The sequence below is a fragment of the Rhinopithecus roxellana genome, chromosome 1 (genome assembly GCF_007565055.1).
Source record: "Rhinopithecus roxellana isolate Shanxi Qingling chromosome 1, ASM756505v1, whole genome shotgun sequence".
Lineage (NCBI taxonomy): Eukaryota > Metazoa > Chordata > Mammalia > Primates > Cercopithecidae > Rhinopithecus > Rhinopithecus roxellana.
In genome coordinates, this window is record NC_044549.1 from 117,131,248 (window position 1) to 117,146,225 (window position 14,978).

General features: G+C 39.4%; 1 protein-coding gene across 6 annotated transcripts in view; it reads left to right on the plus strand.

Moving 5' to 3' along the window:
• TNIK (TRAF2 and NCK interacting kinase) overlaps positions 1-14,978 on the plus strand; it is a 402,893-nt gene that overhangs the window by 359,166 nt on the left and 28,749 nt on the right. For all 6 annotated transcript variants that reach the window (XM_030929436.1, XM_030929450.1, XM_010360215.2 and 3 more), the window contains 2 exons: positions 1,680-1,864; positions 9,596-9,725. In XM_030929436.1, the coding sequence (XP_030785296.1) occupies positions 1,680-1,864; positions 9,596-9,725 (315 nt within the window). The remainder of the gene's footprint in view (positions 1-1,679; positions 1,865-9,595; positions 9,726-14,978) is intronic.

Sequence of the window (14,978 nt, forward strand, 5' to 3'; positions counted from 1 at the left end):
CATTATATTTAAACACAGTTGGGCCTTTTAAATACAATTCTATTTTCACGTTCACAGATGGGGCAAATACATTCACTGAGATTGAGGCATGTGCAAGTGTGCCTGTGTGCAAAAGCCCTAGCCAAGTGTGTTTTTGTATGTAATGCAAAGGTTGAATTTTGAGAAGCTTCCATTTTTTAAGGGTTTCAAATCAGGTGTCGTCAAGACAAATTTAAAAGTCATTTTGCTTTCCCTTTGATTTCTATGAAATTAGAAAGAAATGACCCTTCAGTTAACACTATGAATTGCCTAAATTTCTAGACCACGTAAAACACCTAGAGCATTTCCTTTCCTAGTGTGAACCAAAATAGTAATGTCTGACATACAGGTGGCAGTAGAGAAATATAATGTCTTGTTGTATTCTTAAAATAAAATTATAATTTAACTATACACATTTATCACAGCTTTTCTTTTAACCAGTTAGGATAGATTATCAAATGTCATCACCCAGGTTGCTCTAATCCTACAATCAGGTGAATTGGATGTGTACATTTTTGGATTGAAATAAAGAGAGAATATGGCCATAGAAAACTGTGGGATTTAGTATTTTTCAATGAGTTTCTTTCTCCCTAATCCCCTGTCTCTCACTGAATGCTCTGATTCCCACATGGGTCACTAATATAGGGAGAAATGGTAAGACTGATGTCAAATTGCTTTTTCCTCATTTGCATGCTGTGTGCCATGGGCAGTTTAACCCATGCAAATTAGAGCGGCCATGCTTTTGCAGAACTGCTTCCCTCTGCATTGCTCTGAAAGCATGTGAAATAAAAGGTAGTCGGATATTCAGCACACTGCCTGCAGTATGCCTGGTGATTAAATACCACATCATCACATCCATAAGGCTAAAGGTTTCATCATACTCATGGAAAACTCAAAATTATCTCTTCCTTTTGGTATTTGCACATTCATTTTAGTGTTCTTCACCAGGATTTTTGCCAGATGACTGGAATTTAAAACAAAAGAAAATGAAATACCTATCATTTTGGAAGAGAACTCTTTTTGTTGTTGTTGTTGTTCCTCTTGATTAATTCAGTTCTGTGACTGTAAATTTCAGTGGCGCTAGGCTTTAGGATGGGCCATGATTTGATGTGGTACCTCTATTCTCCAGGGAATGATGACACACCAAATGAGTCATTGTAGTAGCTGGAACCTTGGGAATTGCTCTGTTCTATGACTGATGCTAGATTTTGGTACAGTAGCAATCACAAGAGGGGAAAAGTTATCACTGTGGCTTGGGCAGGAGTCCCAGAATACCGGGGTACAATTTCTAATCCCATGTATTTTCCCATTAACTCTGGGGGTGACCAGCTTCACCTTTCCAAAATAAAATGAGAACCCAATGTTTGTATATATGTGTATACATACAACACACATACACATATGTACATATATATATTCAGAACTGAACAGTCTCAGTCTAGCTATTGGTTTTGAACAAAGTTTAAATTGATTTCATCTTTCTTTTCTAGCTTCTACATGCTACAAACATCATTTTCTTAGTTCCATGCAGTAACTATGTTTGTCACAGTTCTATATAGAGCTTTTTTTTCTTGTTGCTTAAGCTGGAGCACTGACTTGCTGAGAGATGTAGCTTTGGTCAAATCTACCATTCATATGCTGAACAAATTTTTCTTTCATAGGATCTGACGGCATTAGCCAAAGAACTAAGAGAACTCCGGATTGAAGAAACAAACCGCCCAATGAAGAAGGTGACTGATTACTCCTCCTCCAGTGAGGAGTCAGAAAGTAGTGAGGAAGAGGAGGAAGATGGAGAGAGTGAGACCCATGATGGGACAGTGGCTGTCAGCGACATACCCAGACTGATGTAAGAGAACTACTTTTAAAATGTAGACAAGGAAAGGACTAGGTTTCCAAAATAAAAGTACAAAAAATATGAGTTAAATGTAAGATTATATATGGGTCTGTGGCAAGATAAATTGACTTTGGGGACTTGGGTTTTTGTTGGAGAATAGTTCAATAATTATCTCTCTCTATGGACACATCACTTAGAATATGTAGCATTTTTAGACTGCATACACTTTATCCATTGCCAATGGATTGACTGTCCTTTTGGTGACTCTTGGTTCTTTTCATCTCAAAGGCAAACAATATCGACAACCAGACCATTGATACGTGCCTTCCCCTCTAAAACTGAAAGACTGAAATCATGGGCAATGACATTTAGAAATTAAAATTAACAACAGAAAACATGTATTTCATTACCAACACTACCACCAACAAGCAAGGAGAAATGCACAAGCCAGCGTGCGTTACCATCCCAGCAAAAGAATCAGGACTCAAATAATCATGCAGAGAAAGTTCCAACATATATCCCCGTTATGATTTCCTACTTTATTCCCTCCATGGCTTCTTTTACTTGATCCATTTTTCTGTGGTCTACGTCTCTGCCACCTATTTTCTGTCAGTCTCTTTGTGGTTTTCTTTTAATATATCTACATGTATATTTATACCTACCTATATTTTCTTTAGTAATTGTAGTCTTTATTTTTCTTTCTCTTTTTTTTTAAGGTGAGGGGGAAGCTTTTTTTTTTTTTTTTTTTCTTATTGGAGTGGATCCCATGAAAGAACCTGTTGTTATCTCCTGTTGCTTCCCCAATTCCTCCACCTAGTAAACACAAGGTGTTTGTGCCCTGGTCTGCTACAACCTTGATAGAATGAGATGCTAATTTTTCCAACTTCACACTTCAATCACACCTCTATTTCTTTGGCTCAGCTACTAGCATTGAATATCAGATCACACTCACTCTATGTAGAAAAGAAGCCATTTCAGGCCACAAATTATTGTCCAATTCAGCAGAACTCGAGAGGCAGGGCTGGCCAGTCTAAAGGGAATGTCATCCACTGATTAACATCATTACGTACAAGCAATTCTAAGAGGCAGATCTAATTATCATAGCTGAAAAATCCATACTGGTTATTTTGCTGTTGATGACCCAGTTTTTGACAGCTGTAAATATGCTAAAATATGATATTTTGAAACAAATTGCATTAAATTGCCTTTTTTAAAGTAAATAAAATTGTTCTAGAGGCAAAATCACTAATCCAGAACATTTCTGCAAAACGTGCTGGCCCTTTTAGTTTTTGTCTTGACTCAGAATTGCTTAATTCTTCTGACAGATGTTTTCAACTCCTTTTAAGCATTGAGCATGCAAGTATCAGGAATTAACTCATGAAATGAATTTTAATCATGAAATTAAAATATTGCTAAAACTCTATGTGTTCGCCACCTTGAGAAATTTGATAAGTTCGTACTTGGATTTTGTCTTCTAAAAGTTTATATGCTAGTTGGAGAATGACAAAATGACACATGGAAGAGTGCAGGCTAATATAAATATTTGGAGGAACAACCAAAGATGTTAATTAGCATTTGGGTTTTAGGTCCCCTATCATATTTTGCAAGGCTATTAATGGTGTTCACCCTCCTACCTTTAAAGGAAAATCTAGGACTTATTCACCATTGCAGAAACACCCACCTTTCTAAAATTTCCTGAATAGACCATGCTGCACTTCTGTCTGGCATTTCCTGTTCCTTTAGAAATCACCTACTCACAGCCCCGCCTGCACAGGTAGAACCTGCCCCCTCTTCTGTGCTACCACTGTATCTTGTGTGTATTCCTGCATCTTCATGTACTGCCTTGAATCAGGGTTGTTTATTATGTGTCTTTGTCTCCTTTTCTGGACTATGATATCTTTCAGGGTAAGGGTTACGCCTTACTCATCTCTCTTGCTCTTAACACATTGCATGGTATCTGGAATACAGTGGGTCTTCAGTGACTATAATTTACATTTAATTGCACTGATTTGAATTTGCAGGTTCTGACTTTGAAGAAGAGTTTATAGCCAATTCTATGCAAATAACTGTCAGCAAGATAAAAACTTGAGGTAATATTAGAATCCCAAGCAGGGGGAAGAGTTGAAGTAAAGACACAGAAAGTTGACTTTGGTGGGAATGTATGGTGTATGGAGTGGAGGGGAGTCTGGACTAGTGAAATCAGATCAAGAAGTGTGCTCTTTATATGTAGCCATTGGAAACCATTGAATGTATCTTGAGTTCAGTGTTATATTTGAGGGAGATTATTTCAGCAAGACGATTTGAAAAGGGAACAGACTAGAGACTGATAAGGCAATTCAGAGGCTCTATTACTATAATCTACATAAGAAATAATAAGCTGAGGCTATCATGGAATGCTGATAGTGGAGGCAAGACTTGACATGGTTCTTAAGGGATTGGTAAATTTTAGATAGATGGAAATGATCGTTAAAGAACATTTAAAATATGTGATTATATATGTGAGAAAATAAGGGTACGAAGGGTACAAATGTGTGTATGTTTACTTCAATTTGTAAATATATGTATTTTTATATTGCATATAAAATATATATAGTCTGTTCTACAATGTGATGGTTGCATGCCTGAGAAATTTCATACTATTAAAAGTTCATTATAAAACAATAGTTTATTTAGGAATTGAGTATTGGGGGACCAGAGTGCCTCTTACATACATTCTTATTACCTTTATTTTCTTTTGTTAAGGTAAACCTCTATATTTTGTGCTATATATATTTAAAGCAGAAAACAAAAATATATTGTAGCACAGTTCTCACCATGAAGTAAACACAGAAAAGCTTCTCAGAAATGGAGCACCAGCCATTTGGACAAACAGCTGTGGTTTCCGATGTTTAAAACAATAGCTTTTTTCTATGCACTGTGCTGGTTTTGCATTTATTTTATAAGATATAACTTGTGAGAGTGCACTTAACTAAGTTTATATTCCCTAACTCACCAATTGCACTATTTCCCAATTCCGCATGCATAGAAAAATAATGAGTGGAGGGAAATACACCAAAATTATAGAAATGATTACCTCTGGGTAATATAATTATGGAAGATTTTTATTTTATGCATATTCCCAATTAAATGATGGGCATGGACTACTTTATAATCGGGGTGAAAAAAAAAAAGCTTTATAGAATAAAAAGAATGGAAGGAAAGGCATTTAATTTGATTTGCATCACATCAAGCAAGTCAAAGAGGCAACCTTCTGTATTAGTATCTTCCCTCAAATACCAGCACCTGCTCCAGAAGGGAAGATTCCGCCACTGTAAAATGACTCTTTTATTTCTCCTTTTTTCTATGCTGTACCCTTTGGAAGGAAGCCACTATGTACAGCCTACACTTGAGGAGTGCAGAATCATGCTTCCCTCCTGTAGGGTAAACTAGCTACATAATTTATTTAGAATTCTTCTGCACTGATGTGTCTTCTCTAGTTATTTATTAATTTATTTCACCATTTATATCAGTATAGATTCGTGGATACAATACTTCTTTATTTTGCTGCTCAAATTTTCTAGTTTTGACCATTGGGAGCTCTTTCAATTAGCTCCTGTGCCTCTTCGACTGACATGCCACCACCTGTGTTTGGGTATTGTTGTGCATGTACATGTGTGTGCATTTGAACACTCTACTTTCTGACACTACAAGATGCTCCAATCCGGACTCATTTTGTATATTTCCTATGCTAGTCCTGGAAACAGTCACTTCTTCAGTAACCCTGATTCCTTCATTGGATGATATTAGAAGCCAATATCTAGGCACCCAGTATGCTCATTACTGCTACAGTGTCACTTGTTTTAGGCCCTCTCAGCTAACACAGCAAGGAAATATGTGTGTGTTAGTCACAAGAACTGCTAATCCATGCCCCCATGCTTGACAACATGGCTTTCTCAACTTTTAAAGGATAACAGTTATCTAACGCCTGAGCCCTGTCTATCACTCTCATTGCCACCTCCCTAACAGTACATTAACCCATGTATATACAAATATTTCTATATGTAGCCATTTGTACCTATATCAAGCTAAATGTGAATTCATACTGACATCTCCAACTCTAATCCATCACAACAACATGGATCACTCTAACCTCCTCCCCTTGCTTATTTGTAAATTCCCATTCCAACAGTCAGAAACCTGGCTTCTGCCATCAATCACTGTATTAGTCCATTTTCATACCTCTATGAAGACATACCAGAGAGTGTATAAAGCTATAAAGAAAAAGAGGTTTAATGGACTCACAGTTCCACATGGCTGGAGAAGCCTCACAATCATGGTGGAAGGTGAATGAGGAGCAAAGGCATGTCTTACATGGTGGCAGGCAAGAGAACATGTGCAGGGAAACTGCCCTTTATAAAACCATCAGATCTCATGAGACTTATTCACTATCACCAGAACAGCACAGGAAAAACCCACCTCCATAATTCAATTACCTCCCACCAGGTCCCTCCCATGTCATGCGGATTATGGAAGCTACAATTCAAGATGAGATTTGGGTAGGGACACAGCCACACCATATCAACAACATATTTACTTAATTGTGCACATCCAGTATTTTTGTATAGCAATATCAAATTGGTTAACCTGTATTCTCATGGGAAACAGTTTTGTCAACTAGAATGTACAGTGTTTATGTGCAGTTCCTCTTGCCTTTAGTATTACAGACTCCACTCATTTCCAAGGTTACTTACATCAATGCCTTTTTCCCGCATTTCTCCTCACTGAAGTTGTTCATACAATTGTAATATGGTGAGATTCTTTTATCATGGTTTTTAACATTCTTTCGTGGGAGCTTCTGATCTCAATGATTTTTTAAAATGTGTATACATTAACTCTTTCTCCTGTAAAGTTCTATGACATATCTGAATAGATTTTTTGTTATTCTATGATAACCACTCAATTATAAGAAAATTATTTTGGCACATCCTAGTGAACCCAATTTCATAAAATTACAAAACTTAACATTGATTGTTCAAGACATTTTAAATATGCAAATAATATCCTGGTAGCCAATTACTCATCAATTCACAGAAGAGCTATATTTTTACAATAAACCTGAATGAAATCTTTGTTAGATATTAAACAAAGCCCTTGACCCAAGATCTTCAGCGATTTAATAAACATTTATTGTGTGCTACCTGCATTCCAGGCACCATGCCTGGCACTGAAAATACCAACATTAATGAGATCTAATCATTGCAGGACTGTGTATTGAATGCAGTGGTAGAGATGCACAAAGGGCAATGTGGAGGGAGAGTGGAGAGCCACCTAAACCGTTCCAGTGAGGCTGGGATGGGTTTGGAGGTACCTGAACTATAGCTTAAAGAATGAGTTAGCCAGAAGGAGGCAGACAATAGAAAAGAATCTTCCAGGTAGAGAGGGTAGGCTAAAATCACCAGGGATTTTCTAGCATAATGTGCATAGGAAAATATTATAAGTTAAATGCTGGTAGAGTTAGAAGTTGGAGCAGGATTTTGTTAAAAAATTAGGTTAGTGAGACAGGCAAGAACCAGATAATGGACAGCTTGTAAGCCACAGTAAGGAGTTCATCCTGTGGTTGATGGGAAGCTACTGAAGATTGAAAGTAGAAGAGTGACTCGGACTTGGTCAGATTTGTGTTTTGGAAGGCTCACTTTCGCAGCTGTGAGGAGTGGATATGAGGGGAAAGGACTGAAGATGGGGTGGCCAGCAAGAAACTGTTACTCAGGTAACAGAGGAAGCAGGTCTGACTAGGACAGGAGAATTTGATTGTACAAGCATCAGCCTGGCAGATGCCACCAGGCCAACCGAGCCCCTGACAATAGCAAAGAATCCCTGTCTGATAAAGAAGAACAGTGGCTGCCCTTATGGAAGACTCTTGATAAATACTTCATTGATTTGTCGGCTTTATATCATTTTGTTCCAAACAAGTACTTAAGGCACAAAGTAAGAAAGAAGAGAGAAAGAAGAGCAAGAAAAAAATGAAAGATACACACAAGATAAACAAATGAGTGAAGAAATGATATTTTGAAAACTATGATTTACCAATCTATCAAAATGCCGGGAATTCAGTTTTTTTCCCATGTCTCTGGAACACCATTAAAAGCTCCTTTCTAGGAATGAAATGTTGACAATGCAAATGCCTCTTTGGAATTTCTTCCCAAACACATCAGTTCTAGCCCATATTTAGATTCATTCAATCCATTGGTCCAGTTTAGTAATTGCAATGTAAGCTTCTTCACTATACATTTTCTTGTCTGGACTCATCCTGTCATCTGTTCACCTGTCTGTTATGGATAAAAATCCTTGAAATATGTCTTTCTCTGCCCCGGAGACATCATAAATCTGGTGTATTTCTTGTTTCTTAGATGAAAGATTCCAGTAATTCTTTGGACTTACATAAGATCCAAGAGGCCAGAGATATTTTCAAATATATAAGAAACAATGAAAATAAAAGAACAAAATGATATAAGTTGCAATTAATATGCCTAGAGAGAAACAAGCCTTGATAACTTTCCTATTTTTAGAAAACCCACTTTAAAAGAGAGGCAGATGCTACAAAAGGAGAACAACAAGTATCGCATTAACCACCAAAATCCTTCTTCCAGAAGCCATGTTGTACCAATCTCAACCTGTGGTTGAGCCGCGTGACCTGTGCGATTCTCAATTCCCCTGAGCTCCTAAATCAGAGAAATTCTGTGTCATGTAAATGAGGCACTGCTGATGAGAGCGAAGCTCACTATGGGCAGTCAGTCATCACTTTTTGAGCCCTGGCACTGTGCTCTGTGCTACAGGACACAGGAAACATCAGTCTGTGTTCTCAGGGAGTATGGTGAGATCCTGTTACCTTCTCTCATTATACTGTAAACACGATAGCAAGAAAAGAAATGAAAATAAATATACCACCATGCAGGATGATTACAGAGGCTGAATGTTGTTTAAGTTAAACCCCCTAGTTTATGGATGCCCCAATAAGCCAGAATGTTCTTAGTAAATATTTCTTATTTATAGAAGCATAAAGCCCATGGATCTAATGATTATTTTTTGCATTCCTAGTAAGTGACAACTCTAGGCTGGGTACTGGGTAATAATAATGAGCAAAGAGACAAGGATTTTGCCCTCACAAGCAATGAGAGGGAAGGAGAAAGAGAGAATTCAAAAGATAATTGCAAATTGTGATGAGAACTATTTAGGAAAAAGGGTGAAGAGAAAAGGAGAGGGGCTGTTGGGATAAGACATAGGTGATAAATGCAGACTTCTCACAGAAAGCATCATGTAGGATGAATGAGAGGGAACCAACCAAGGCCAGAGTGGAAAGAGCTTTCCAGGCAGAGGGAACAGCATGTATAAAAGCAGGTCAGGTTGTCTGCTGCTCAAAAGAAGGAGGTGGGGGTCGGGGGAGATCATGCAGAGCCTGGTGACTCCTGGTGCCAACTTCAGTGTTTTTTCCATGTAAAGCCAAACGCTTGCTCAGTCTGGCTACTGGGTAGAAAAGAGGTCAAGAGGGGCTGCTGCAAAAGTGGGGCCAGTCCAGACATCAGCAAACATTAAAATTAATATGAGATATGCTTAAGACCACTAACATGTGCACTTAAAATTGGTACAATGTGGTAAATTTTATGTTATTAAAATGTATATTTTACCATAACACAAATAATGAATATGGACAGGAAACAGATATTTCCTAAAGATACATTGCATGAATGTTGTTCCTTCTCATTTCAGACCAACAGGAGCTCCAGGGAGCAACGAGCAGTACAATGTGGGAATGGTGGGGACGCATGGGCTAGAGACCTCTCACGCAGACACTTTCAGTGGCAGTATTTCAAGAGAAGGAACCTTGATGATTAGAGAGGTAAGTTGGTATAAAAACTGTGTAGAGGAAATGCCATTTCTTAAGTGGTTTTTACATTAAAGCTTTCACAGAGAATGCCTATGACATGTATTTTAAGTATGGGGAATTCTTGGGGGAGGGAGGACCTGTGCTTCTAAATAGTTGAGTGATTTTAATTGTCTGCTGCCTTCTTTCCTGTATTCTTCTAAGCTTTGGCAGTGTGACTTAATTATATTAGTGCAAATTCTTCAGTAGGAGAGTAGGACCTATGCAAATCAGAATATGGAATTTGGGCCTGAGGATATAAAATTGCAAACTCAGATGTTTCCTACAACAGGAAAACAGAAATGAATGATCTCTCTGAATAGCATCACTGGCCTTGTTATGTCTCTTCTCCCCACGGTTTTATCTTTGTGGATTTCGTATAAAAAATGCTCAATAGTTCCAAGAAATGATGATATCATCTTATCTAGTTAAATTAACATTAAAACAACCATTGGCCGGGCGCGGTGGCTCAAGCCTGTAATCCCAGCACTTTGGGAGGCCGAGACGGGTGGATCACGAGGTCAGGAGATCGAGACCATCCTGGCTAACACGGTGAAACCCCGTCTCTACTAAAAAATACCAAAAACTAGCCGGGCGAGGTGGTGGGCGCCTGTAGTCCCAGCTACTCGGGAGGCTGAGGCAGGAGAATGGCGTGAACCCGGGAGGCGGAGCTTGCAGTGAGCTGAGATCTGGCCACTGCACTCCAGCCTGGGTGACAGAGCGAGACTCCATCTCAAAAAAAAAAAAAAAAAAAAAATCATTAAGTTATTTTATTGAAAGAACAAAGAAATATGCAGATCTACTTTAAAAATGTACCTTGGCACTTTGGTTGAATTCTTTTTAAAACTCTAGGAACATCATTTCATTTTGGGGGTGGCACATGTTCCCTTTCATCTGTCCTTCTGACATGCAGTAACTCCCCACTGTGTCCATGCTAACCAGAAAGACCCTGACAAATTAAAATCAATATTTTCTTCTTTTTCAAAACTTCATCATCACCATGCAAGTTTGAGTGCAGATATTTACTCGGAAGGAAAGAAATGGCTGAGAACATTGGGCAAATGTTACCTGACCTCTCCCTGCATCCATCTATAAAATTTTATAAATAATAGCATACAACTTATAAGATGGTTGAGGATATTGAGTTAGTAAATTAAGCATTCAATAAATGTTAACCATTTTATTTTATTTCACTCTCTCCTCAGAAATGAATTCTCCTTTTACTTGTTATCACCATCCAGTTCTCCCTCTGAAACATTAACATATGTCATCTGTTTTTCCTCTTCAGCCAGGACAGAGTTGGGAAATTCTAATAGCAGACTTTGCTCTCCAAAAAAGCAAAGGGCATCTCACTTTTGTAAGAAAGAAAGGAACTGTAGTTTTGAGATGAATAAGGCCTTTGAAATAATAATTGGCAGTGGGGCTATAACTAAAAGACTAGTTCACAAAGCAACTTGCTAGAATTTCATTTTATGGCCTTGTTGAATCTTTCAAGTAGCCTTTAAAGAGTCCTTTCACATATGCCTGAAATGAAAAAATAGACTTGGCTGCTGAAATTGACACTGTGTAGTGCTGGTATATAAATCTCTTAATGTGGTTAATGGATAATTTCAATGGAAGTGTAGAAGGTTTCTATCCCTATAACTTACCACTTAGGAAAACATGAGGGAGAATGTTCTGGAGTGAGTTGCTGTTTGACTCCAGATAAAAGGACTCCGATTTCTAATGTGGCTTAAAATTTGCTTGAGTCTTTATGACACAGTAAATAACTCCAAGTAGACATTTGGAGCCACATTTTCAGTTCATTGCCAGCCACATCTAAATGGCTCCATGTTATTTATAGCACTCCAGTATTCTATGACCACAACCTGTCACTTTGAAAATAGCATTTGCAGCTGGGCACGGTGGCTCATGCCTGTAATACCAGCACTTTGGGAGGCCGAGGTGGGCGGATCACAAGGTCAGGAGATTGAGACCACCCTGGCTAACACGGTGAAACCCCGTCTCTACTAAAAACACAAAATATTAGCCAGGCGTGGTGGCGGGCGCCTGTAGTCCCAGCTACTTGGGAGGCTGAGGCAGGAGAATGGCGGAACCCGGGAGGAGGAGGCTGCAGTGAGTGGAGATCATGCCACTGCACTCCAGCCTGGGCGACAGAGCGAGACTCCATCTTAAAAAAAAAGAAAAAGAAAAAAAGAAAATAGCATTTGTCAGTGTCTTATAGGAATTTGATCTATTAAGGAACCCAAAATCTGTTTGTCTTCTCAATTTCCAATTCTGCCTTCCTCAAATGTGGGTTTTTTAAATAACAAACTGTATTAGTTGGGGTTCTCCAGAGAAAGAGAATATTTACATATATATATACAGAAAGAGAGAGAGAGAGAGAGAGAGAGACTGCTTTATTTTATTTTATTTTTTTATTTTATTTTATTCTTTTGGAGATGGAGTCTTGCTCTGTTCCCCAGGCTGGAGTGCAGTGGTGCAATCTTGGCTCACTGCAACCTCCGCCTCCCGGGTTCAAGCAATTCCCCTGCCTCAGCCTCCCGAGTAGCTGGGACTACAGGCACATGCCCAGCTAAATTTTTGTATTTTAGTAGAGACGGGGTTTCACTGTGTTGCCCAGGCTGGTCTCAAACTCCTGAGCTCGGACAATCCACCCCCCTTGACCTCCCAAAATGCTGGGATTACAGGTGTGAGCCACCACGCCCAGCCGAGAGACTGCTTTATTGTGAGGATGTAGCCTATATGATATGGAGGCTGAGAAGTCCCATGATCTGCTGTCTGCAAGCTGGAGACCCAGGGAAGCTGTTGGTGTAAATCCCAGTTGGAAGCTGGGTGAAGATGAGATGAAATGTCCCACTTAAACCAGTGCAGAAGAAAAAGAGGGAGAAAATTCCTTCTTCTGCCTTTTGTTTTGTTCAGGCCTCCAGCAGATTAGGTGATGCCCATCCAACTTGGAAAGGGCAATCTACTTCACTGAGTCCACCAACTAAATGCGAATTGCATCCAGAAACACTTACAGACACACCAGAAAAAATGTTTAACCTAGGCACCCCATGGCCTAGTCAAGTTGACACATAAAAGTAACCATCATCAAACCTTGAGCTGAAAATTACCAAAAGTACATGTTTAAACAAGATAAATGCAGGTTAAAGTTTATCCCTGACAAAGTAAGAACATAAAATAAAAACTCATTGTAATAAGATTTAGCTTATAGGGTGCTATTAGTACAGTTCTCCAGGATGAACTATAGGAGGACTCACTCAACTTGTCACTGTCATGGAGTGGACTAGATGGTTCTGTAAGAAGATACTGCTCTAACACTCATGATCTTGTCAGATGCACAATTTTCCCCTTGTAGTGCATACCCTTACCCCTGTGGTTCTACCTATCCCTATCCTAGAGCCCCATAGGACCACTTTTTACTCACTTCTAGAATATACCACACCAGCTGTGAGCTGCCATTTGTGAATGGAAGCTCATCTGCTGGAAGAGGTATTTTGCATTCTCCACTGCTGCCCACACTTCACCAAGCAGGTCCCTGTTCTCAATCTTCCTTATTTCCTACAAGCCTCTAGTGGGACTCCATGGACCTTCATCCACAGCACCTTCCTGGTATCAGCTGATATCTCTTCAGTGTTGATCCTCCTCACTGAACCAGAACACTAGCTTGTTATCATGAAGGCTCTTATGGTTACAAGTTATGAGTAAAAGAACCCACTTAATACAGAGTAAGCAAAAAAAAAAAAAAAAAAAAAATTAAGTGGGGAGAGGGTAGGTATCAGAAATAGAGGAGTAAAGGAAGATTTAGGGTGTTTCATGGAAGGAACCCAAAGGTAAAAGTGAGCTGAGCCTCTTTGAAGGACTGGGACAGACAAGAGCTCAGGCAGCTTCTCATGTGCAGGTCTCTGGCTCTCTTGCTGCCTGTCTCTCCTTACCCTAATCTCTGCTTTCTTCCACTTTCTCCTTTGTTCTTTTCTGTCTTCATAGAGGAGCTTTCTCTCCCTCTGCGTGCTCCTGCTCTCACCTCTCCACTTCCTCCATTGAAAGATATTCACCACATCCCAGTTCAACTGCCAGCAGAATCTGACCCATGTCTCTAGGGTTTAATATTGAATTCCAGTGGGAATCTGGTCCCTTTTGGCTCAGGCATTCACCCCTGATTCAATCAGCTGTGACCAGGAGTAGGCCCCTAATACAACAGTGCAGCCCAGAGCACCTGGGCTCTGCCACAGGACAGCTGGGTTCAAACCACTTAGAACCCTGTCACTTAGGGCAAGATAACTGATGGAATGTCATATATAAAGTGTTTACCGCAGTACTTGGCATGTGTTGGTACATGGAACATCTTTGTGCCAATCCCCACAGGAATGGTGAGAGATAAAGATGAGCTATTATTGAGGTTCTGTTAATGAGGTTCTTAGGGGTGTTGCACATCTGTCTTTGTGTTTCCAGTACAGTACGTGGCACACAGAAAGTGTTTAATAAGAAGGTGCTGGTGGAGTGAACAAAAGGGTGATGACTCAGAAGTGGGCAGATTCAGAGCATACTACAGGATTCCTTTAAGCTTCTCACCATCGGAGCCACTTCCCTTTGTTAGCCTCTCTGAGTCTTTCTTTGATAACCAGTGTGTCTGCTCATCAGTTTACCAGTGTGTCTGCATCAGTTTTTGGCTTGAGAAAGAGTGCTGCTGATACAAGAGAGGCCAAAAATTTCTAAAGACATGACATGTGATTTTTGCTAAAGAGAAGTTTGAGGAAAATGTTTAAAAGCTTTTCAGTATTTGAACAGAAGTAAAGGGAGAAACTGCCCAGTACACATAAAATAGCACACAATAAGATGTATTAGGACTGAACTTCCTAAATGTCATCTAGAAAAGGAAATGCTCAACTCTGAGAATAGGCACTAATACACGCTACTGATGGCCACTGTGACAAAATGAATCCAGAAAATGCCCCTCTCCAGGACAGCTCGTAGTCCAGGAGCAGGTTGCCAAGAAACATAGAGGACACTAGGCTTTCCAGTTATCTCTCAAACTTCCTGAAACATCAATTACATGCACCATTACAGGAGCTTGGGAGTCTGTTTCATCTAAACAGGAAAAAAGAAAAAAAAGAAGTGCCTCCTTTCACTTCCAGCCAGAGGCAGGTGCAGAACTGTAATTGCAAATCCATGACAAGCTCCAGAAATAAAAAGCCAGACTGGTGAGATGGTCAAAGAAACAGCATG